At 41.7% G+C, this 26,117-nt stretch overlaps 2 protein-coding genes across 3 annotated transcripts in view; one reads left to right on the top strand and one right to left on the bottom strand.

The window, feature by feature from the left end:
- Positions 1–734: 734 nt before the first annotated feature.
- On the bottom strand, positions 735–26,117 carry PAICS (phosphoribosylaminoimidazole carboxylase and phosphoribosylaminoimidazolesuccinocarboxamide synthase). Of its 2 annotated transcripts, XM_044417917.1 has the most exons (13): positions 26,078–26,117; positions 24,585–24,944; positions 23,182–23,247; positions 22,369–22,499; positions 14,069–14,117; positions 10,852–11,049; positions 7,814–7,992; positions 3,663–3,842; positions 3,468–3,581; positions 2,668–2,751; positions 2,397–2,577; positions 2,055–2,213; positions 735–1,249 (listed from the first exon to the last, which is right to left on the bottom strand). In XM_044417917.1, exons 1-13 carry the CDS (start codon positions 26,100–26,102, stop codon positions 1,083–1,085), a joined length of 1,893 nt encoding a protein of 630 aa, XP_044273852.1. In that variant the 5' UTR covers positions 26,103–26,117; the 3' UTR covers positions 735–1,082. The 2 variants fall into 2 exon arrangements, with proteins under 2 accessions (XP_044273852.1, XP_044273853.1); XM_044417918.1 differs by lacking the exons at positions 22,369–22,499; positions 23,182–23,247; positions 24,585–24,944; positions 26,078–26,117 and adding an exon at positions 14,732–14,825.
- Positions 14,922–26,117, top strand: part of PPAT (phosphoribosyl pyrophosphate amidotransferase) — a 51,805-nt gene continuing 40,609 nt past the window's right edge. The window contains exon 1 of the mRNA XM_044417919.1: positions 14,922–15,235. Within this exon, the coding sequence (XP_044273854.1) occupies positions 14,943–15,235 (293 nt within the window). The 5' untranslated portion in view covers positions 14,922–14,942. The remainder of the gene's footprint in view (positions 15,236–26,117) is intronic.

Genomic DNA, 26,117 nt, shown 5'->3' with positions numbered 1-26,117 from the left:
AATGGGCTTCCATGGGAGGTGGTGGAGCCCCTATCAGTAAGGGTGTTCAAGGAAAGATTGGACACCTACACATTGGGTATCGCATGAGCAGAGCCAGCTGCAGCTTTGGGTCGAGACTAAATGGCCTAGGAGACCCCTTCCAATTGGCTATGTTTCTATGTTTCTCTTACAATTTTCCAAGCCAAAAGGGCCATCTTGGATTTTTTTTAAGAAAGGAAGTACAAATTCTGAAAAAATTAACCATTAATGGATAAGACAAGTATAACTTATTAAGGCAAATGAGAGGGTAGGTTAAAACCAGTCTTTTTAGCACCAGTATTTTATACAAACCCAATAACTTCAAACAGCTATAGTCATAAGCAGGCATACTTAACTATGACACTCAAAAACTCATCATCAGTGTGAATACTTGTTATAGTGTGCAGATAAATATTTTTCTGCTTGATTTATACTCTTAAGGTAAAAGTAGTGCACTAGTGAAAGCTGTTTCTATTTCCAGCTGTAGTGAGTTGGTTTTTGCATCTCCCCCAGCACCCAAAATACAGATAATCCACAACTTCTTTATATTATCCCTTGTACTTGGTAATAGCTCTAGTTTTGGGCAAGATGACTTCTGATCATCTCCACTACTAAGCTACTAGTAGAAATCATGCCATTTTCAAATATGGCCAGTCTTTCATAAATTGGTATCATGTAAAATTTGGTTTCAAAACAAAAGCAAAGTTACATATCTATTGCTGTTATTGCTAGCTTTTTAATATAAACTTCAGGAGAATCACCAGCTGGGCATATTCTGTACAAGATTACAAATCAATACAGATAACCAGTTCTGTTTAATAAGCCAAGAAGATGGATCAGAAGCACTATTCTAGAATAATAGTGATTAACACTTTGCTTTTGCTAAGTTCTACTGTTCCAGAAAACCAGTTTTTCTTCAGTTACTTGGGTCACTTGTGAACTCATCACTTTTCTAATCTTTATGGTAAGAACTATAGGAAAAACTTCTGGTTAGGTTTGAGTTCTTTTCTTTAAAATGACATGCCAAATTCTGGTGGCTATAGAGCAATGGGTTAAGAAGCCACCTATAAAGTGGCTTCTCTCATCTTTTTGTCAGCCTGCTTCAGGGAGATCCATGTATTCAACATGTTTGACCGCAGTTTAGCCCAGATGAAATGGTTGTTCAATCCAAAAATCTGAGCAGCAAACTGCGCAGCACCGTCAGGTGAAAGGATTGTAGAACAGCCAAGACCTGCATAGGAAAAAATGAGAATCAAGATGTTAACAGTTGCCATTGATATATGCATAAAGTGCCACTAATGTACATGATGACTTAGTTTCTAGATTAAAAAATCTTAAGATCTTTCCTGCTAAATAATCCTCCAGTCTGGGACTATGAGAACAGACAGGAGAATGTGGTGAAGGAGAGACAAGGGATGACTGCAAGTTAATGGGTTTACAAAGACTTAACTTCCAGCAGTAACCAAGTTCTTAAGGAAGTGGAGTGTAAATTTGGAAATACTTCATCACTCACCACTAGAGGCCAGCACAACACTTCTCAAGCTTGTTCTGGTCTCATAGGAAGTACTTGCTCTAAAGAGTCATTCTGTATTTTTTTTTTTTCAGTCAAATGTTAAGGTCACTTTGCTGTATACACCCAGAATCTTTAGTTATACCAAAATGGAGGCTCTGAAAATCTCCACTTTCCTATTAGCCTTTTTAATCCTCATAGCTATAACCATTTTAAGAGTTTGCTAGAAGTGAATGTTCAGATCAAGAATGTTCCCATGACATAATTCCCCCAAACCTTTTCACCACAGCCCCTACTTTCCCTGTTGCCCTGTTTTTCTCCTATCTGGACCCCAAATATTCCCTGACACAACCCATAAATTGGCAGTTATGTTTTATTAACACTTTGGATCAGTGTGTGTTACCTGAAATAGAAGTGTAATTTGTTACAGTTTATAATGAGAGTTGAATTATGAGTTGATCATGAAATGTATGCTGCCTCTATGAAAATAACCTTGTTCCACTGTGTCTAAAGAGCAAGAGCTTACCACTAGGCAGCCGCAGAGATGACCATATATCCTGAGCACCCCAATCAGCTGAGAGCGGAGGACAGTTGACAACAGGATATGCAGTGTTTCCAGACATCACCGGTCCCAAGCCATTGCTTCTCCCAGCTACTGCTACAAACACTGTAGGAATTCCATCCCCTGTTAGGACAAAAAAGATATGGCATCAAATCCCACGTATACCTAAGAAAAAGCCAACTGTATAATTTCTTCTACCTATTTTCTAGTGAATGAAAACTTTAAGATACTGGACTCCCATGGTTAATGCTATAATTGTTTTCCTGAAACAGGTTTCGTTGTAGACAACAAATAAAGGTGAATTACCTTCATATTCAGCTTTGATTCTCAGGGTCTCATCTGGTCCTTTGTGAGCTGAGGTAACTCGTAATTCACAAGGAACGCCAAAATTTCCACATGCCTTTTTAATTTTTTCACAGTGATCAAGATCTGAAGTTGAGCCCATGAGTACAACCACCCTGCCTTGGCTCTGGGGTTTCAGCAACAGCTAGTGGAAAGGGAAGTCAAAGGGCAACTTAGAAGACTTTGAAACAAGGACAAAGATAGTTATCTGTTTCATGTTTGTTGGTGCCAGTACCTCCACTCTTTCAGCCACCCATTCAAAGTTTCTCTTCACCATTTGCAGTGCTTCAGGAGTCACTTCTTTCAGATCACGGTAAGACTAAAATACAAGAAAAAAACTGCATGGATAAGCAGCCAGCAAAGACTTTCACTGAAAAGCTCCAGAATTGCTTTGTACAATGGGTATCACTCAGAAGTCACAGTGTGAGCAATGATAATGCAGCTTAATAATCCTGTTTTGATGTTCCCCATATTCCTCTTATTTCTCAGAAGCTAAGCTGTAGGTTGCACAGCTTAGCTTCTGAGACATGTGACATGAAAGATAGACCCGTGGCTAGAAGAATTATGAAATCCGTCTGTTCAGGCCCACAAAGAGCTCACTGAAAATGAGCTGACAGCATCAAGAAAAATGTGGCTGGTAAGGCCAAAAGGCCAAGTAACAGCACCAAACGTGCTCTAAAATGGAATCTGCAGACTTCTGGCCTGTGGCACCTACATTTGGTTTTTTTACTAGAACCCCAAGATCCACTAACAAATTCCAACTGCAAAATAGTGGCATAAGTAAAAGGACAACTGATAAGCATTTTGTGCTTTTCATTATTAACATTTCTATACCACTTTATTTATTTTTTTAAAAAGAACCATCTCCCCTCAACAGAAGAAGGCTCCAGGCTGTGAAGCTGGCCAGGAGAGTCTGCAATGCAGTAGCAGAAAAGAGAGGAAGCTAGAGCTGAGTTAGTCAACCACCCCTCTGAAAAGCTGCAATATTTGCCAACCCTTAGCACTGATAAAAAGCTTCAAAGGGCAGATAATTACCTGTTTATCTTTCTGCTGTTTTCTGTCTCCAGCTGGCCACAGCCTCCAAGAATCATTATCAATGACATCAGCAAGAACAATCTCTTTTGTAGCTATATTAACACCAAATTCAACCTAAAAGGCCACAAAAAAAATTACTCCAAGCTGCCACTTTTATTGTTCAGTTCAAAACTGAGCAGTCCTAAGTCTGTATACCTTCAAGTCCACTAAAGTACAGTTCAGGGGTTGCCATGCTTTTTCAAGTATTTCAAAAATTGCTCGAGTGGATTGGGCCATAATATCCACTTCAGTTCGTCCAATTTCAAGACCAGCAAATTGGAACTTAACTTCAATGAGTTGCTCTTCTGACCATTGTGGGTCATTTGCTGCATCATCCTAGGAAACAAGCAGCAATATTTTAATCAGAATAATTTATATTTTCACATGGCATTCAGTTGAAATTTTCAAAGTGAATGGAAAAGTACATTTTAAAAGTTAACTATAGAATAGATAATTTTTTAAATTACATGATGCCTACTCTACCAGCAATTGTGGACCTGTAAGCCAAAGCAAAAGAATAAAAAATGACAAAAGAAAATAATACAACATACCTAAGAAAATAAAAAACAGCTTTCTTACCATATATGTAAGTCAGAGATTCAAGATTGCTTTCAGAGAATGTTTTAAATATAATTTTAATATTAATAAGACTAAAAACTGTGATAAGGTATTTCCAGAAAGCAAAGTTCCATTGCCATTTCATGCTTTTCTCTCAGGTGCCTTTGCCCCAAAAATTCCATTTTTCCTGTGAAAGTTGAGTTAGAGGAAACCCATCTAACCAGATCAATTCCTTCCATAAACTTCTTTTGATATGAGCAATGGAGTGGCCCCTCCTACTATAGGCTAATGGAGAACCTGCCGAGATAAATACCCCTACCTTCCTATGGTTTTAATTAATGCCCTAGAGCACCACTCTATTAATTATCTATAATGAGGCCAGAGATTATCAATAGATTTCCAAGAAGTACCACAAACCCATTACAAATCCAGATTCCTGTCTTATATCATTGATCATTTATTTGCATGCATCCAGAAATCATCTGGCACTATCTCACTCTATTGTCTTTTGTCACTTAAGTCTGTATTTGTCCTAGAGTGCCAAAATTATTTGGCAATCCTTTTTCCCTCTACCTTCTGAAGCCCTCTATTGTTTTGTTCTTTATTGGTTTTGCAGACAATGCTCTAGCCTTTTATGTGAATGCAACATCCTTACCATAGCCCAGGAAAACCTCTATGTTCAACTTTTTAGAACCCCCTGATGGCTTGGATTCCCACACCCTTTCCAAGTGTTTGTCAAAGGAGAACAGAAGGATTTTTTTTCCTGCAACTGCTTTTCAACCTACAGTGTATCACAGAAGTGAGTACACCCCTCACATTTTGTAATATTTTATTATATCTTTTCATGTGACAACCCTGAAGAAATGACACTTTGCTACAATGTAAATAGTGAGTATAATAACAGTGTAAATTTGCTGTCCCCTCAAAATAACTCAAGACACAGCCATTGATGTCTAAACCGCTGGCAACAAAAGTGAGTACACCCCTAAGTGAAACTGTCCAAATTGGGCCCAAAGTGTCAATATTTGTGTGGCCACCATTATTTTCCAGCACTGCCTTAACCCTCTTGGGCATGGAGTTCACCAGAGCTCCACAGGTTGCCACTGGAGTCCTCTTCCACTCCTCCATGACATCACGGAGCTGGTGGATGTTAGAAACCTTGCGCTCCTCCACCTTCTGTTTCAGGATGCCCCACAGATGCTCGATAGGGTTTAGGTCTGGAGACATGCTTGGCCAGTCCATCACCTTTGCCCTCAGCTTCTTTAGCAAGGCAGTGGCCGTCTTGGAGGTGTGTTTGGGGTCGTTATCATGTTGGAATACTGCCCTGTGACTTAGTTTCCGAAGGGAGGGGATCATGCTCTGCTTCAGTATGTCACAGTACATGTTGGCATTCGTGGTTCCCTCAATGAATTGTAGCTCCCCAGTGCCGGCAGCACTCATGCAGCCCCGGACCATGACACACCCACCACCATGCTTGTCTGTAGGCAAGACACACTTGTCCTTGTACTCCTCACCTGGCTGTCGCTACACACGCTTGACACCATCGGAACCAAATAAGTTTATCTTGGTCTCATCAGACCACAGGACATGGTTCCACTAATCCATGTCCTTAGTCTGCTTGTCTTCAGCAAACTGTTTGCGGGCTTTCTTGTGCATCATCTTTAGAAGAGGCTTCCTTTTGGGATGACAGCCCTGCAGACCAATTTGATGCAGTGTGCGGCGTATGGTCTGAGCACTGACAGGCTGACCCACCACCCCTTCAACCTCTGCAGCAATGCTGGCAGCACTCATACATCTATTTCCCAAAGCCAACCTCTGGATATGACGCTGAGCATGTGCACTCAACTTCTTTGGTCAACCATGGCGAGGCCTGTTCTGAGTGGAACCTGTCCTGTTAAACTGCTGTAAGGTCTTGGCCACCGTGCTGCAGCTCAGTTTCAGGGTCTTGGCAACCTTCTTATAGCCTAGGCCATCTTTATGTAGAGCAACAATTATTTTTTTCAGATCCTCAGAGTTTTTTGCCATGAGGTGCCATGTTGAACTTCCACTGACCAGTATGAGAGAATGAGAGCGATAACACCAAATTTAACACACCTGCTCCCCATTCACACCTGAGACCTTGTAATACTAACGAGTCACATGACACCGGGGAGGGAAAATGGCTAATAATGCCCAATTTGGACAGTTTCACTTAGGGGTGTACTCACTTTTGTTGCCAGCGGTTTAGACATTAATGGCTGTGTCTTGAGTTATTTTGAGGGGATAGCAAATTTACACTGTTACACAAGCTGTATACTCACTACTTTACATTGTAGCAAAGCGTCATTTCTTCAGGGTTGTCACATGAAAAGATGTAATAAAATATTTACAAAATGTGAGGGGTGTACTCACTTCTGTGATATACTGTATTTGAAAAAGCCCCTCTCCCTCTAGCTCTTCCCTGAACCCCTCCTTCTACCCATCCCTGGAAAGTCTACAGTTCAGCTGCTATTTTCTTATACTGTCTCAAATTAAACTTGAGGAATATCTGTCCTCAATTTTGTTGCTTCCCAAAAACCTAGGATGGTCTCTGATATCTTGATCAAACAATTCCTGTTACAGATTCTTTATGTTTGACTACGATTCTGATTTCTGAGTCAGACAAGACAGCTCTTGAGTCTGCATCCTTGTTTGAAAGGGTATGTGCTTCCTGAGAATGCATGGTAACAAACTATTTGAAATGACTTCTGTTTGCTGTTGTTATATGCCATCAAGCTGTCTCCAATTCATGGCAGCTCCATGAATGAAAGCCATCCGATATGTCCTATCCAGAACAGCCTAGTTCCACTGTTCCAAGTTCAAGGATAAAGTGGCTTCCCTTATGGATTCAATCCATCTGACATTCAGTCTTCCCATTCTTCTTTTACCTTTGTCTTTCCCTGGCATTATTGTCTTCTCCAGTGAGTCCTGCCTTCTCATGATGTGCCCAAAATATGACAACCTCAGTTTTGTCATTTTTGCTTCCAGGGAAAGCTCTGGCATGATTTGATCTAAGACCCCCTTGTTTTTCTATCAGCTCAGGGTATTTGCAAAGCTCTCCTAAGAGCTTCTTTAGAAGCTTTTAATTTCTTGATAATACTTGGAATGTCTTGTGACCAAGGAACTTAAATGCCACAGCTTTAAAATGGTTAATTTGATAAATGTGGGAGGTGATCTGTATACTGTAGAGCAGAATATCCAATACAGATTTGGAAACTTGTGTTAGATCATTTTCTGTTGTACGGTCATCTCTCAAACCTTCCAACTATAATTTGCCTATTCAACAATTAGATTCTTTAGAAGAATTTCCATCTGCTTAAGGAAGGAAGAGCCCCAAAAGCTTCCAGGGAAAACAAGGCCACTAAAGTTCCTGGTTCCAGAACTCCATTTTCAATTGAAAGTATCAGCAAGTTAAACCAAATCCTATCTTTTTTCCCCTAAAAAATAATTTGGACCACTAACAGTGAAAGCCACTGTAGCATGTTAGCATTACGCTATGTTCAAAATAATGCATTTATTTATTCATTGCTATACAGGCCCAGAGCTGAAGCAGACCCCTACAGAGTTATCAATAACATATTTATATGCATGCCTCTCCCTCTTTAGTCAAGCAGAAACTTCTCGCTAAACACCACACTCCAGAGGATAACTTTCTTTGGGTGGTTATTCTCAGGATGCTTCATTTTACCCAAGTGCAAAAATTACAGTTGAAACACCACTTCATTGCTCACCTTATAAAACATCTCAATTTTAGGAGGATAGAATCTGTAGCCTTCCTCAACACCAGGATTTCTTTTTAGGAAAGAGCCCGTAGCAATTCTTCTACAAACCCATTCAATCGGAATCATTTCACAGTGAGCAGCTATAAATGCAGTGTCACTATGCTTTCTCATAAAAGCAGTTTTGATTCCTGGGAAGTAAAAACATTTTAGTCTCATGACTTAAATACATCTCTGACTTTACGGTTAGGAACATTAAGTATAATCTGTTTCCTTTGAATGCAAATAGAAGCAAACACAGCAATTTGGGCTTACACAAAAATCATAAGCAAAATCACCCAGGAAAATACTGCCATTTGGGGGTTAAACAGTGGAGATAAGCAGTAAATAGAAGGGTACAATCCCATAACCACCAGGCATAGTCTGGGGGCAGGCATAGGAAAATCCAGAGCCCAGCTCCAAGCTTGGGAAAGCACTCTGAATTTGGAGCTGGGGCTCTGACTTCTGAGCATGCTCCCTCCACCCTAATGGTGAGTGCACTTCTGTGCCACCTGTCACTCCAAAGTCATATGTGCGACTCTGCAGCAAACGCTGGAGGAGGTCCAGAGCACGAGAGGTTTGGAGGCAATCCCTGCCTCCACAGGCAGCTGGATGCACATAAACCTGCCAGTTTGCAGAGTATGTATGGGAAGCCACGTTGAACGGTGCTCTTGGGAAAGTAATTTGCAGCAGCTCCTTAACAAAAATGTGTAAGTGTGGTCATTACTATGACCACACTTAGAATATTGTGTTCAATTCTGGTTGCCTTGCATGAAAAAGGACATTATTGAGCTGGAAATAGCACAGAGGAGGGCATGAGAATGATTAGGGGGCTGGAGCGGCTTCCCTATGAGGAGTGGCTACAACAACTGGACTGTTTAGCTTAGAAAACAGATGAGTAAGGGGAGACATGGCAGAGGTATATAAAACAAGGCAAAGTGAAGAAAAAATAGAGGGACAGACATTTTTCTACTTCTCCCATACCACTCAAATCCAGGGTCATCCCATGAAGCTGATTGGTGGAAAGCTTAGGAAAGATTATACTTCCTTCTGGAATTTTCTGTCACAGGAAGCGGTGACAGTCACCAACCTAAATGGCTTTTAAAAGGTATTGGACAGATCCATGAGAGAGGAAGCTCTCAGTGGCTACTATCCTTGCTGGCTTGTGCCACCTCCTTTACCAGAGGTGGCAGGCCTGCATGCACCAGTTGCTGAGGAGCTGGGCGAGTGGAGTTCTTGCACCCATCCTGCTTGAGGGATCCTCAACCAGCTGGCTTGTCACTGTGTGTACTGAATGTTGGACTGGATGGCCTTTTGGTCTGATCCAGTATGGCTTTTCTTATGCTGTTTGTAGGGAAATCTAAACATGAGATTCATGTATGGCTTTAATATGAAGCCTAGTTTTGAAATTATCCTCCCTGGTTCCACTGATGAAACAGCACTGCAGCAAACCTACCTGTATTTTTCCACCCCTCCCCCTTCATATATTTCCTTCCTCTCTTCCATATTTTTATTTAGATTGTTCTCTGTTAGTGCTGAATCTAACACTGGGGAACAGGGAGAGTAAGGAGATATTAGGAATCTTATTTATTTTTCAATGTATATTCTGCCTTTTTCCTACAAAGGGCTCAAGGCAGCTTACACCTCCTCCTCCATCTTATTTCCACAACAACAACCCTGTGAGGTAGGTTGGGCTGAGAGTCTGTGACTGGCCCAAAGTCACCCAGTTGGCTCCATGGCTGTGCGGGGACTAGAACCCAGATTGTCTGAGTCCCAGTCCCAGGCTCTTAACCACTACACCACACTGGTTAATGAAATGAATGAACACCAGTATTGTTAAAAATATTCATACAATTGAACAGGATGTGGGAAATTTACACTAGGAAATCAGAAAGAAAAGGTTGGAGAGGAAAATGTCTCCAACTAAGACCATAAGGTTTAATCAAGGCAGAATGTTCTTCATAATATACTGATATGTAGTAAGTTTGAGGAGCTCAATCCTGATTCAACAGCAAATTTGGGAATACTGCATTTTGGATAATCTAAATAGCCGATAAGGCATACTGCTTGACCTTCATGAAGCTAAGTTCATAATATAAGAAAACTGATATCCAATAAATACAGAAAAAGGCTTGGAATGTTGAGAATGTCACAGAATAAACAAAGCAAACACACACACAGGCAAAGACAAAAATTTTTTTTCACAGACCCAGGAAGTCAGTCCCTCGTTCAAATCTCACCTCAGTCATACTCTCACTAGGTGGCCTTAAAGCACTATTCAGAAATAGTGAATAGTGCTCTTTGTTTCCCCTGGCCTACCTCCTAGGGCTGTTGTAAGGATCAACATGTATGATATGCTTTAAATGCCTGAAATATACCCAAAATATTACACCATATAAATGCTAAGCCAGAATCATGATTCTGGAAAGCCCAATCATTTCAAACCAAACAATTCTCTGTGTTTTAACTTTTTCAATTCATTTGACCAGAAGTAAGGTATAAGAACATGCTAATCCTAATCCTCAAGTTTCCAGCATGGTCTTGAAGTCTCATCAGTGCTACTAGAAAACATACTAAGTATTGCATTTAATTGTCTCTAATGCCTGACTAACTTTATTATTCTTTTACCTGGGTAACTAGAAATGTTGGCCTTGTGACCTTGACAGTCACCCCAAGTGGTAAAATCATTACTTAACACATTCTAGATGCCTTATTTTGCTAGATGGAGGCATGGGTAACTTGCGGCCCTCCAGTTGTTTCGGCTTACAGCTCCCATCAGCTCTAGCTACCACAGCTAATGGAGAGGAATCGAAGCAGCTGCAGATCTGGAGAACCACCAATTGCCCCTCCTGAGGGGCAAAAATTTCACCACACTAAAACAGCAAAGTTACAGCAGTGATTTTCAACTAGCAAAAAATTAGGTTCACGTTTTTGAGGCTTTAATTCATGAAACCATCTGCCTGTTAAGTTGTCATGCTCTTCAATACAACTCCACAATTCCCATTACTTACCAGCTTCCTGAAGTAACTGAAACACACAACTTGTTGTTGTATTTGAGATTGCAGCTTTCCCTTCCATACGATCCTTTCTAGCTGCATTTCCAGCAGTTATCTGGTCTTTTGATTGAAGCAGAACACATCCTGGTAGATTTGGCAAGTCGTAAACCTCTTTTGTTTTTCCCTCATTTATTTTTTTGCCTAGTTTAAGTTCTGAAGATGAATGAAAAGACTAGGTAAGCTGTTGCATTTTCCAAGAAACTTTTGCAAGAGAGAAGAGATGTACATGTATTTGTGGAATTTAGCAGTTTTAATTGGAACAAGCATTAAACAAAATGTCACAAATGCTTTCTCATAAAGTTCCACTATATTCAATTGATCTCACTCCCAGGTAACTGTGTATAGGATTGCTGCCTCCATTTATCTATAACTTGGGCTTCAGCTTTTAACTCTGGGAAATGAAAGCAGATACCAAAGGTCCCCATTCAGCAAATGTACTTGTGTCAAGATTAGCTGCAACAAGAGTTTTAAGTTCTACTATACTGAAAAGGGGGAAATAGTACCAACAGGCTACAAGGATATTGTATGAAACAAGATTTAGTCAATCTTATTTATAGAATAATTCCACTGAATATTAATACATAATGGGACTGGCTTTGAAGGCAGTTGGGAAACAGCAATTACTCCAAAATACAGTTACACAAGTGTTCAGGGAGAATTTAAGATATAATTTCAGCATTACGTAGGTTCCTATTTTGTTGAGGTTCAATTTAAAACACTGGACTCTCCCTAGTTCTCCCAAAGGGTATGCAGTGGTTAAGCAGAGGAGGACAACTTATGGCCCTCCAGATGTTCTGGCCTATACTTTACATCCCTCCTAGCTAGCATGGCCAATGAAGGATCATGGGAATTGTATGCCAAATACAATATATTGCTCAGTTCTTGTTGTATGAGTGCACAGGGTATAATTGTGCAGAGTAGAATTGCTGCACATTCAACTTTGCATCATGGACAGGGTGGGTTGGGTTACCTCTCAAGTTATCTCCAAGTCTTAAGGAGATACCAGCAAACTAGGGGAAAACCCACAGCTTGCTAAAGTACAAGACATTAGAAAAACACCAGTGCAACATAGACTTAGCATTCAGTGGGTGCTACACACCTAAACATTTTCATGTTTCATGTTTATATTTTATAAACAAATAAACAAGGTAGATATTCTGATTCCATTAATAGTGAAATGGTCCAAAGCTAATAATACATTTCCTACATGGAAAGTGTGCAAACTTCAAGATGATAATCAAATAAGGTAATTATATGTGCGTCTACTTATCTCACATAATGGCAAATGACAAATATTTGCAATTTCTCTAGCACAAGCATACTGAACTGTGAAAAAGACAGGTGGAATTACCACAAGCAAAAAACCTGCTTGCTTTTTTCCTATACAGAAGTTTTGAAAAAGAATGATATAAGTGATCTTAACTCTTCATCTCAGTTACTAATAGAGCTTCAAAGCCAAAAGAAGCAACTGAAGTAGAATAGAACATCAGATTTCTTAAGTAATAGTTTTCCAGTACTTCCTTTCAGAAAAGCCAGATCTACTGCATACAGAACAAAGTGATAGAATCCTAAAATGATATGGGTGGACTGTATCACTTCAGACTACAGTGATGCCGTATTATTTTAAATCCCACCCCCATTTAAGTAACTGCCTGCAAATATAGGACTTTAGCAGAAATGGTTAAAAGCCCAACCCTTTGTTAGTCAGACTAGTTTTCTACTTTTAATCAATGGCGTCATTAGGTGGCGTCATTAGAAGGCATGGGTCATTAGAAGGCATGGCGACATTAGGGTCATTAGGCAGTGGAGCCTAAGTATCCACTGCAAAGGCTTTTCTCATAAATGCCACATGGGGGACAATTTTCAAGGGGAATGGCAACTGTGTGAGAGAGGTTAACCCTTCTCCTGTACATGCTGCAATGCCCTCTGCATGGCATCAAACTTGAAGGATTTTTTTTTCTAAGTCTAATACTTGGGCTGGGGGCAATTTTCCTTCGGAACAGAAAAAGAGGAGAGTAAGGGACTGAGAAAAAATAAGTGTCCATTAACTTGCTAATAAGCTTAACAATCTGGACAAGAGATTCTTCTCTAGGTACCCCAAGTACATGTTTGATTCTGATCTTGTGTGTGTGTGTGTGGCGTGGGAGGGGAGAATGTCTTCTCCTGATCTTTGTGCGTCTCCCTGCTCTGCACAGAGAAAGGTATTTCAGGGGCTGGGAACTAACAAGTCACCACATGGATGAATAACCCCAGAAACTGCAGATCTTAGAAAGGGGGAAGCATGCCTATGTACAGCGGGGTCTTGGCCAGGAGGGTGCGGCTGCAGGAATCCCTGCTTGGGGGACCCCATGACGGTGACCTGGCCACTGTGGGAACAGAAAACTGGAGAACTGTAATGCTGGTCTGATCCAGAACAGCTCTCATGTTCTGCTACCACCGCTTGCGTCTGCTGCCACTTCCCGGACACCATCTGTCTCCTTGACACTGTCCCAGCATTGTTCAGTCCTCCCCTCTGACATTCGCACCCCACGCCTGCCCATTCCTTCAGCTTCCTCACTAACCTTCCTAATCACCTCTCCGTGCGCATATGGTATGCTCAAAAGTGCTCAATGGACTTGTGTTTCATTCCGTTTGGAATTTAATTTATGGAGATCCTGTTCTATGAATGGGAGAATTAAGAGAAGGGATGTTGCTTAAGTTTGGAGAAGAATCTAGACAGAAAAATGACTAGGGGAAAATTGGCTTGCTTTTGGATTGTCACTGTCGAATTACTGAAATTCCATTTTGGTGCAGCCCTGTGTGAGTGTGCCATCATCTTTGCACGTCTTCAGCCATTTAAAGTTAATTACTGACGAGCAGCTTCTAAATTGGAAAAATCTAGAAGTAGACACCACTTACTGGTGGTTTCATTGGAAAAGCTTGCACATATGGCTGCAGATTACCACACACCTATTGTACGCAGGTTGGGATTCTATGGGTCTGCGCCCTTACTCTTTTCAGTGCTGAGCGGTGACCCCCAAGGAGAGCAATAAAAGCGCGACCTCCCGGTTGCCTTGGATAGCCATCCAACACGCACTAGTTGCTTGCCTCCCGGGCTCGGAACCCGAGCCGAAGAGCGCTTGGGCGCCGCCAACTCCTTCCCTGGCGCTTAACTTTCCCGCGAGTCACTCACCTGAGCGTATGGGGGCCATTGCAGCGACGGAAGCGACAGCTCGGGGGGCCTGGAAAGCACAAAGAGAAGTTAGCAGACGCGGGACGCGGCGCAGGCGGTCGGGCAAGACTGCGCGGGTGCAAGAGAGCAGGAGCGCGCGGCGGTCGGGGTGCCGGAGTCGCGGCGAGGCTGCGTAAGAAGGGGGGACGGCGGAAGGGGCTGGCAAAGTGGGGTGGAGAGCAGCCGCGTTGCCGCCAATAGCCACCGCTCGCCGAAAGGTCGCGCCACTTAAACACCCGTTCGTGGCCGCGTCCCCCCCACCCCCACCCCCACCCCCCAGCCTGCCTTCCCCCGCCTCCGGCGGTCACACAAGCCCCGTTGCTGCGGTTCCTCCAATCTGAGGCAGGCTTCCACGAACACCCCTCTTCTTTCCTCGGCCCCTTAACTTTACTCCACCCCCCCGTTTGCAAAAAGCGCCAACCCCCCCCATCTCGTGGCAAACAGCTTTCGCAATCCTAATTCACGCCCCCGGCCCTATTCCCCATCGCCAGCGACGGCTGCTCCTCGCCCGGTGCCCTCTTGACCACCTCCTTGCTTGCGCTCCCCACGCTCCCTTTGCTTTTCACTCGCCACAAGGAAACTTCCACTCGGGCCCTCCCAGAAACTCCGAAGGGAGACACGTACCAGCATCCTGGGGAAGAAGGGGCGAGGGGTCGGGCGTGAGTGGGGTGGAACGAACTTTTGTTTCGGCAAAAGGGGCTTCAAGTAGTCCCGACAAGGGACGGGCTCCTTCGCCCCCGCGCGCTCTGCAAAAGGCGCCAGGCGCCGCGCGAGCTCCTTGTTTGCCCGGGAGGCTTAACCAGGCGGTCCCCACCCCCTCCCCAAATGTGTGTGCATGTATGTAAATGAGGAAGGCGAGGGGTGGGCAGTAGAGGAACTCGCCCCCGGCGCGCCGAGCCAGCCACCTCCTCTTTCCCGGACCGACGCAGGCGGCGGCAGGAGGAACTGCGGCGACCACGGGTGTCGGTGCAGGAGCGCAACACGTGTTTGCCCGGGCGCGATGGAATTCGAGGAACTGGGGATCCGCGAGGAGTGCGGCGTCTTCGGCTGCATCGCCTCCGGCTTGTGGCCCACGGAGCTGGACGTGCCCCATGTGATCACGCTGGGGCTGGTCGGGTTGCAGCACCGGTAAGATTTGGGGAGGTGGGGGTCGGCGGGAAAGCGCGGGCGATGGTAGCTCTATGAGTGTCAAAACCTCAAGAAGGACCCTTCAAGAGGGACCCCATGAAGGCTGGAAAACCGCGTCGTAACTTGGGAGATGGGTCCAAGGAAACGTGCATAGGGTATACGGGACAGAGGACCGACGTCCTCTCGACGTTATTCTGGTTCTGGATCCGATCTAACCTGCTTCCTAGTAAGCCTGTATACTCGCTCTCTCCAGTCTGGTGCTCTCCTCGGACTATAGAAACATAGAAGCAGAGCCAGTCGGAAGGAGCCACCCGGGCCATCTAGTCTGACCCCCGGCTCCAGCCAGCTCTGCTCATGATAGGCGTACCATGTGCATGACTATAATTCTCGGCATTCCCCCACCCAGCCATGCTGCTTGTGGGATGCTCAGAATTGCAGCCTAGGGCATCTGGAGGGTGCCAGGCTGATGCACAGGTTTGCAGTAAAAGGTGTTTCTTTGCATTTTGGTCTTGTTTGTTCAGTTGACTGATTGGGTGAGACTTGTATTTTGCACAGACGTTTAAAGGACAGTCCTATGCAGAAGATCCTAATACTAAAGCAAACTTCAGGCTGACCACGGCTGATCCTGGTCAAAGTTTATATGTACATTTTAATGCAGCTAATGGTGGCATGAAATGAGGCAGCACTGAGATCTTATGACCCATATTCACAGTTGTCTAATGTGGCCTGTCACACATCCCACTGAATTGCTAAATTGCGGAAACCCCGAACCCATGTGGTATTCATGGTCCATTTCTCCGACTGATGCTTTCCCTATGGAAATAGGAGGATTAAGAGTGCCATGGTGTGTGAAGGCAGCATGTGTGTTTGTTTTGCTATAGGTACACAGAAACTTTGTTCCAATAATGGGCTTCTTGCTGCATGCACATTATGTGACAAAATATCCATGTGCATAATCCTCACAGGAACATCGGTTCCACAGAAATGTGTACACACACACTCACGTGTGGATACAACGTGTGAAAAAGGGCCTTCATGGTAGGCAGGGTGATTTCAGCATCCCTATCATCATCTGCAGGGAAGCAGAAGGCAAGATGCATGTCCACCTGTTGATCAAACTTGTAGCAAGTTCCTCGTTTGGGAAGAACCTAAGTGTTTGTTGGTTTGCAGGGGGATTTCACCAGCCAGCATGGCCAGTGTTTGGGAATAACTGGATTTCTAGTCCAAACTACCGAAAGGAGATTAGAGCCTTTTCACTGATTTAGACTTTGTACTGTATTGCTCTCCTGGCCTTCGATCAGCCTTTCCCAATCTGGTGCCTTCCAGCTGTGTTGAACCACAACTTCAGTCAGCGTGGCCAGTGGTTTGAGAGAAGGCAGGCCCAGATTATCTCTTTCCTCATAGCCTTTCCCCTTCTGAAAGTTTCAGTCCTGTAAGCAATTGAAAGTTTCAATCCTATAAGCAAATAGACGCATAAGTCTATTTGTATTCTGAATCTGATCAGCTGCAACCTCCGTGCCTAAGGGGTGGATCCTCCTTCCTGATTACCTAGTGGACCAGTAGGACTGGGCTGGGAAAGCACAGTTACTGTTTGGAACAATTAGCTCTAAGCCTTGCACCGAAAAGTAGTTGAAGTACCCTTCGTCTACCCACATTCAAAGGCAATAACATCTGAATGTTATTTCAGTCCTATTAATAAGTCCTGGGGAGTAAGCCTTATAAAATTTGGTTAGACTTGCTGCTGAGTAAAGATGCATAGGACTGTGCTGTGCATCTCTCCTTAAGATTTGCTTCATTGCCTGTACAATTCTTTGCATGTCAGACATAATATTGAGTTCCATGGGGTTTATTCACCAGAAAGTACGCGTTAGACTGCAGCCTAGGCCACCTGAGTCTCATCTAACCAGAGATCTAGAAAGTAATAATGTTGCAATGGTAAAAATATAATTTATTGAAACTTGCTTTTTGGTTGTCGCTCATTAATATTTTTAGTATGAGTGACAACAAGTTAGAGCTGTCCCTGCCTCTAGACTGCCCTTTTATAACTGCCTGCCTCTCACATCCTCTCCGTTAACCTCTTGCTCTGCTTCTGTGTTGTCAGTTTGCCATAGCATGTAGGTAAAATTGGGAGGTTTGTCCAGGATATACATCCACAACTAGATAAAGATTATATTCCCATGTAATTTTATAGGTTACATGCAGAAGCGGCAGTGAGAATCAGGCTTCTGCATACTTCCCCCTGTTAACCACTGGCACTGTTGCTTTGACTTCCATTTTCAACTAACTATATTCACTTGTTAACCCCCAACCTAGACACACTGTGTTTAGTGTCAACTACTGCTTAGGAAATAAGCCAATTTAAACTGTGGTTAATAATTCTGTTTCTTCTCTAAACCATGCATTCAGACACAGGCATGGCCTGGTTTGTGCAGCTATCACATGAGCAACCCTCCCTTGCTCTACCATAAGAACATAAGAAGAGCTATGCCAAATCAGACCAAAGGCCTACCTACTCCAATATTTTATTCCCATGGAAGCCAACCAGATCCCCATAACAGGCCTAGAAGTAGAATAAAATAGCACCTGCCAAAGACATACTGCCTCTGATATGTACAATGATAAATTGCCATTAGCCACTGGTAGCCTTGGATCCCACAGTGGCACATTATTTCTGGCTTGCATTAAAACCAGTGGCCCCCATTGCTTCCAAACTAGGGCATTCCAGCTTCGTGTCAGTTGATGTACCAGGAAAATAAACCAGGATGTGGCTTATCGACAGGATTTGAGAAGCAAATGAATGTCGCAGTTTATGCCGTAAGAGGCCACATGGTAAAATGTTAAGGTGTCATCCAGCCAGAATTGAGCCTTTTAAAGTCCTGATAGTGGATACACAGGGTTGCATCCAAGAGTGTGTTTCTGTCTACCAAGGTGTTCCATTAGCAGAATGCAATGAGGGAAACCCTCCACAGTAGATTTTTAGGTACTGCGGGGGGAAGGAGAAAGGGACAAGTCCCAATGCATTAGCAAATTTACATTATAGCAGTGTGGGATTTAACCCATATAATATGCACATACAAATCAGTTAATGATGTATGATTGGAAAATAGCAGATTCTGTTTAAGCATATGCTTAAATCTTTCCTATCACAGTTAATGTGTCTTAACAGTGCTTCATTTTACTTGATTATGCCCTAAGATTTGGATTTGCTTTGCATAGTTGAATAACACCATTCTCTTCTGCATGCCTAGTATAGATTTCTCTATCTGAAAAGTGTCTTTGAAATAACTTAGAATCTGACTATGTGTTGCCTTACCCTAAAAATCTCTCAGGTATGTAAATGTCATTGAAATGAATAGGGCATGTGTCAGCAGAGGGGATTTAAATATTGCTCCTTAAAGTGCTATTTTGCAATTAGTTAAAAATATCTACACAGAGAAATAGAGGGAGAGGGAGAGAGGGAGCGAGAGATAGGACCAACAGCCTGATCCTTACATATTTCCTTGAAAACAAGGCCTCACTGAACTCCATGTGCTTTATTTCCTAGTATGCTGTGCATAGGATCAAAGTGTTAGCCTGCAGGTTAGAAGATCAGGAGATTCCTTTTAAAGAAGATGCTCTTTTTTCAGATAGTATTAAACATTAGCAAAATCCATAGGCACTTTACAGGCAAATAAACTTTTTCTGGCATAAGCTTTCAAGGATGCTGTGCTCTTGATTAGGAAACTGATGCTGGACATGGGGAGGGGAAATCGATGCTGGACTTGATATCGGAGAAAGTTGACTTGAGAAAAATACAGACAGTGGTGATTACCTTAACAGTTGCCATACACAAAACACTGTTGGATGATAGAACACTGGGTTCCCATAGCATGAAAAACCATGGTGGCTTATAAGCCAGGAATGGCGTGTCATGTTGTCTGAACCCAGCCAGAGTGCCTTATGTATGGTTGATGAACTCTGCTCTGGGTTCAAACAACAAAATAAACTGGTTTATAAGCCACTGCAGCAAACTGTCTTCTGTGAATCCAGTCATAGATGTAATGGCAATTACATCCATCTGTAAGCCGTCCAGAGACCCAGAGTGATGGATGGGTTAAAAATACCCCAAATAAATAAATAAATTTAGTATGGTTTTTAAAAGACCATTTTGAAACCATATGAAATAGATTGAATCTTTTGATTAACTGAACGTCTGGTACATCTGATGTGGATATTCCTTTGTTTCTTCATCTTTCAGTCTCCTAGGACAGCTTGAGGTAGCCATTCTTGAGCAGCGATGATTCAATTTTTTTCCCCTGTGGCTTGAATAAAGATTTTTTGTTTGTTTGTTCATCGCATTACATATCTTAATTCATTCACCATTTCACTGATATCAGTGTTAATCACCTAAAACATTTTTGTGACTGGCCACTGTTAAGTTAATCATCACTGTCTGTACTTGTTGCATTTCAGTTTCTTCTTACAAAATGGTTTGCATCTCACTATTCCTGATATAGATCTTACAACAGGAGATTAACATTTCATGCATCTGATGAATTATCAGTTCAGGTTAATGCCAGAATAAATTTGTTAGTGTTGGTGGAAGCACAATCTTATGGCCACTAAACAGAATTTAGAAAGTTGTAATATTTTTGGAGTCCCAGCACCAATTGCAGAAACCTGCTTCAGGGTTGAAACTGGGACTCTAAAATCAGAGTACCTTCTTCCCACCTTTGCAGCTAGCAAACAATGAACTGCACTTACAGGCAGCTTCACTGGCTTGTGCCTTAAAGTGCTACAAGGCCTTTGATGTTTGTGCTCCCACAGACTATGCCTCTGGATAGTTAATATTAGGATAATGGCGTTGTTTCTGATAATGGGGTTAGTCGTCTTTTGAAAATTTATTTTTGCTTTAATTTGGAATGCACATCCCATAGATTCAAATTTGCTGCTTATCAGAAATTCTGTAAATTAATAATTTAATTTAATAGAATTTGTATATCTGGAATGGGCAGATAGCATGTTGGACAAATGTTCATCTGACTGGAATGGGCAGAAAATACCTCACCCTGCTCAGTCAGAACTGTTGAATTAGTTTATATATCTCTGCAAGAATGGATTCCCCTGTTAGAATGCAGTTGTACTGCTGTGTGAACTATAGCCTGAATTAAGACTCTGGAGATGTATGCTTTAGAAAATAAGTAGAACCTGGAATGCTATTCACCCAGGATTGTCTAGCAAAGTTATGAGATTTGCAACTTCATACATATCTGCTCAGGGGTAAATTCTGCTTGGTTCAATGGGGTTTATTTCCAGGTAAGTGAATATGGGACTGCAGCCTTATACGGCAAAAAAATCCTATTATTGGAGCCAATTGTATTAAGGGTAAATTTATAATCTTTCTCTTTCTTTTTTTAAACCCTGTTTTTACTCTTCAGGCATTAACACCATCGCTGGATTTTAAAGACTAACATAGAAAATAAAGAGTATTTTGCTATCTACAAGCACGAGAGATAGTTGGATAGTTATAAAGCCTGTTACAAAACTAGGATTCCCAACAAAGAAAGATATTAAAATCTTGCTCCAGACACTTAATCCATGTTAATCAATAAAGGAAAAAACGTCACGGGAGTCCTTGACCCAGAACGTTCTGCAATGTGAAGCTTGGCACAATCTTTGCACTTGTTAATTTTTCCCCAAAAGATACTCCATTTTGATAAATACTTTGGCAATGATAGGATGTCCACAGGTTATGGGAGTTTCAGAACACATTTTGCTTTTACCCAATCAGATTGTTTTGGCAGCCAATCTGTATGGTAAAATTTAATAGCAGTAGAATTGAGATTTGTTATAGAAAAGGGGGAAGAATACACTTAAATTTTGCTTCAGTCACTATTGCAAAATTTTAATTGCTGTTTCCTTGGCTTTCTGATATTTTTTGACCTTTTGTTTCCTGGCATTGTTAAACTTCAGAAGATAAGATTTCCCATGCTTTTGCAAAATGTATCTGTTCACATTTGGAAATAACATTGTCTACATTATATTGCTATTTGCAGATTTTCCATGCTATTTGGAAAAACTGCTACAACTTTGCAACTTTGACTTTTTTTCCACAAGATATGTTTTAGCAACATGGATATTTTAAAATACTAAATTACGCTGGGCATTCCAATATTAAGACCTGAGCTTACGTTTCATGAGGGGTATAAAGTCCAAGAACCAATTATGCTTGAATACAATGCTCTATCTTCTACAGCCCACAAATTTCTTCCAGAGGGTCTCCTAACCTCCAGAGTTTATTTAGGGGATCTATGGGGGGATGCAGTGAGAGGGGAAATCACTTCTAATAGTGTCTGTTCTACTGGCAAAAGGACACCTTTGGATCGGAGCCATTATGTCAAGTCCTGCTGAAACTAATAGAATTTGGACCTAATCCTAGCATTCTTCAGTTGATTTTTAAAGGACTTGGTCATGCCTAATTTTATCTGGAACAGGACCTAAACAATTACAAAATGAGTACTTGGTTTTCCTTGGAAGGCAAATGGAATGATTGCTCCCGTTTCCTATTCTACCTGAAGTGTGATTAAGGATGCTGCCAAGAAGTTTTTGGGTGTAAACTGAAGAAGACTGAATTTTGTTTTCCTTTTGGATAATACATGAATCAGTGTGCTGTTACTCAAATATGGCATGGAAATCTGCCTGCAAATTAAATGGCATTGCTAGAAGTTGCATCTTTGAGTGCAACAGAGTAAGTGTCAGAGCAAAGATTTGTGTATGAGTTAAACATGCACTTACTAGTTCAACTATAAAGTATGTGTGGGAGAAAGGGAAAATTAACTTTTAACACTAAAAGGATCATATAGTAGAGAGGAGTGAAACCTTTCCCTGCCATGTCCACTTGCTCTGGTACTACTCCCTGGTCAATGAGTATAGGATTATATCCTAAGTGAAACAGTTTCCCTTTTTGAGAGCAGAACAATTTCTTGATGCTATTAAAACAAAAAAGAATCATGGCATCATAAAAATCTAGGTAAATAATACTGTTTTAGTTAGAATTACTGACTAGCTGTGAGTCCTTTTCCTGCTGTCATCTGAGAGTGCCTTTATTTTCATTTTCATAATAACTCTTAGTAAAATAAATGAAATAAACCAACCTGTTGCACAGCAGGGAAGACACTATTCAGCTGTGTTCTACTGGTGTCTTGCATGCTTTGGGATTTACTTCTTTGTGACTGGACTGTTATGTTCTCAGAAGCACTTTTCTTCAACTCAACTGGTAAGGGCTCTGTAGTGGGAAAAAGCCATTTCAGAGATGGCTATATTAGCTTATTCTACATCTGCATATGTTGGTAATTCTTATTCTGCTGTTTTGGGGTTCTCCCCAGTACTTTTTCCCTGTATATTTTATCAGGTACTTGCATATAGTATATTTTGCAGGGCTTGTTAGTTTCTGTCATTTTATGGCCTGAAGTCAAGCAAATCTCTTTGGTTTGCCTGTAATGATGCTCAGACAGTTCCCTGGTTTATAAATTACTGCCTCTGACCAGTCAAACATTACTTGTACATGTACAGAGTCCCACTCCATATATATCTGCATGCAACAAGATATTCTCCTCTCACTAGGAAAGTTGGTGGTTCCAGACAGCTTATGAAGACTAATAGTGACAGGCATGTGTGCCTGCCTCTTCATTTTGCAGGAGTTACGAGGGTTACCCTGGAGAGGGTTCCATGTGATTCAATATCCAGTCTAACACAGGTATGTTTGCTGAACAGCTTACCTGTACATAGGCATTTATTTCAACCTGGACACACAGAAGATAGATCTCTTGATGTACCCTTGCTTCACATTCTAAATATGAATCTGTTCAGGTACCAGGTACACTAAGCACCTAACACAGACAATGGTGCCTACATCAGGGATTTCATCTTTGATTCCTTGCTCTTATAGATCAGCTCACAATGCTTACCTTCTTCAGATGCTTTTCTCTTGATCCTCAGGGGTACCATGTCTGTGATAACATCTGTGAATGTCTCTTTTAAAAGGCAATAATAATAATAAGTATAAGCAATAACTGTTGGACTGCATTCTAATAAAAGATATACAGATAAGTTGCTATTTCACATAAAATTATTTGAAGTTCTAAGCAAGAAGTTTTTTGTATATTGCTTTTTATTTTATGGACTATTAATGCTAAAGTGCACAACATTATTGGCCCAAGTTCAACATGTAATAAGCATGATCCTCAATCTTTTTCTGTGCTAGAGAATTAAAGGATTGAAGGGGTAGAAGAATTCTTCCATCTGAAATGAAAAGGCACCTCACATTCTTTGTAGTGTGGAAAAAACCTGGGAAAGCAGGATATCACTCACTTTGTACACTGTTCTCTAGTATTCATTTTTCCACTGCCCTGTTTCCCATCAAATTTCCTTCAAATCCATTTCACCTGTTCATAATGTTCTTATTAAAATCAATTGTAATGTTTTTAGAGTTGGAACAGACTTAATAGTCCTTACAGCTTAACTTTGGCACTGGAGCTGACTGCCTTTAGAACTAGCCAGAATTTATACATAATGCAAGATTTGGGTGAAGAGGAAACCACCATCAGATTTGTATTTGGCAATTTGCCTGCTAGCCAGAGGCAGCAAATGATGCTATGCTGGTGAATCAGTGGGCTGGTAGGGGAAGAACAGATGTCCCTGTTCGTCCTCTGTTAATCTACTTGGTTCCCATGCTGGCTGCAGGAGAAGGGACATCTTTCCATCAGCTCTGTACATCCTCTGCCTCTTCACTGGTAAAAGGCAACATTAAGTAGGCAGACTATGGACCGGATGCTGCTGTTTCTCAGAGGTCAGGAGCCTATATTTCCAATGTGATTGTGAAGGGTGGGGCATTCCTTCCTAAGCATGCTACTGGCTTCTTAGCAGGCTAGCTAAAAAAGAAAAAAAAAACCAGTCCAGTAACTCTTGAGACCTTACTTAAGAGTCTGAGCCCAATATTAACATTAGCACTGATGTTAGCCATCATTAACATCAGGACTAGTGACAAAGCTAAACTTGTGGTGAATTCATGCAAAGAAAGAAGGAGAGGGAGCATGCAATCTTGTGACCTGCTTCGGATTGCCAAACCATGGTTAAATAACCCAGGAGAACTGCATCTGGAATGCTTATTGGTGTTCTGGCTTGTGATTTTCTGTGGGGATATGATGCACTGTCTATTGAACTACAAGATTTAGAAGCAACTCAGTGCCATCCACTAACTTAGAAAGCAGATGTCATTTTATATTTAAAATTTAATATGTAGCTTCTTTTGTTCATGGTAGCCTTGCTGGCTAAAAGAAAATTAGTTTTCAGTCTCCACAAGCATGCATACCTGGAGGCTGACTTCGTAAAATGCAGTCAATTTCATCATAAAACCTCATTTTCTTCCTTGCATTGCCAAGCTGATCACTTTCCTTTTGCAGTGCACGGTATTCATATTTTAAGTTTTTGTATTTTGTACGACACTGTTTCCAGTCTCGATCTATTCCAGCTTTCATTAGTCTTCTGGCAATCTCCTCAAATATTTCTTTATTTCTTGTTGCTCCTTCAAGCATTTGCTGTATCTCCTCATCAGACCATATATTTATCAGAGCTCTGATTTCATTGTCACACCAGTGCTTCCCTGCTCCTGTATCATTAATGGTGATGACCCTAAAGTGGTTCTGTGCTTCATCCAAGGATATTGGACTGTCTGAAATTGCAAACTAAAATAAGTAATTAGAAATATTTAAAGTAATGATATTTGCATTAATTCAAGAGCTAAAGTTAAAAAGATACTTTCCTCCATCTGCAAAGGTAACAGGAGATGTAAATTAGATTTATCATGCATTTCAGTAGTTGAACAAAAATAGTTTACACAAGCTATCTGTTATACTACTTTGACACAGGAATGTATTTTGAGCAGGTTGCTTCTTTGAAGCGTTTAGGGCTAGTCTTCTAAATTCAATGTGCCATATGTGGGATGGAAGGTGGAAACCCTTTTATCTATTTTTTTTTCTGGTTTGGAGGAAGGAGAAAGCTCTATAACGGATTGACATTTGGATAATGGAGTGACTAACAGCACAATTCTCTGCATGTTTTTTTTCCAGAAGTCTCACTATGTTCAGTGGGGTTTGCTTCCTAATAGTTAGGAAATACAGTTTTCAGGAAATATTGTATTGAAAATATATTTTATAGATATGTTTTCACCAAATGAAGGACCATAACTAAGTGTACCCCAGGGAAGTTACATGATTATGAAAACTTGCACTGACAATTCCAGATTCCATAGTCAGAAATATTATGGAAGCCGTATTAGTGTTTTAGCCATTTTGAGAACAATCCTTTAATCCCTGGCAGAACACCTCAGGAACTAGACTCACAAATCACATCTGAAGTTAGAAACACTCCGCCTCAGACTCCTTCCCCTTGCAGCTGCTCTGAAGAGGACCACAATGGCTACCTCTCTTGAGTTTGAAAAACAGCTCAGAGAGGAGAAAAAGGGAATGTTCCAGTGATCAAGGAGAGAAGTTGACCAGAGAGGCCAGGATGCAATTTATCCTGAGCCTCCTCCAGCTTCTCCCTTCACCCTCCAAAGCACCCTTGCGAAGCAAGTGTGAAAAGCCTATTACTTGAATATCACCTCTACTTCTCCTCCCACACAGCATCGGAAAAAAGGTCTCGTACGAGTCTGGGGACTTCCAGTCATTACCAGTACAATAATTAAGACTGTGCCAGTACTAAAGGCAGAAGGCCAAGGAATGGAATTCATGAAGTACTTAGTAGCCTCTTCTCCCCTAACAGTTCCCGCCACCCTCAATCAGAAGTAAAGAACCAGTTGCTTACCTGTCCCTGTTATCTGTTTACCCATTGAAAGTTCAGGTGC

The sequence above is a fragment of the Varanus komodoensis genome, unplaced genomic scaffold (assembly GCF_004798865.1).
Source record: "Varanus komodoensis strain SLA01 unplaced genomic scaffold, ASM479886v1 scaffold9, whole genome shotgun sequence".
Taxonomy (NCBI): Eukaryota; Metazoa; Chordata; class Lepidosauria; order Squamata; family Varanidae; genus Varanus; species Varanus komodoensis.
This window is presented reverse-complemented; position numbering and strand designations above follow the sequence as displayed.

Excerpts from the sequence above, each read along its gene's own strand:
- PAICS (XM_044417917.1), bottom strand. The coding sequence starts at position 26,102 with ATGGGTAAACAGATAACAGGGACAG. Across the intron at positions 11,050-14,068 it reads AATGGCCCCCATACGCTCAG|AACTTAAACTAGGCAAAAAA; the intron begins GTGAGTGACTCG and ends ATTCATCTTCAG. Across the intron at positions 3,582-3,662 it reads GTACTTTAGTGGACTTGAAG|GTTGAATTTGGTGTTAATAT; the intron begins GTATACAGACTT and ends GTGGCCTTTTAG.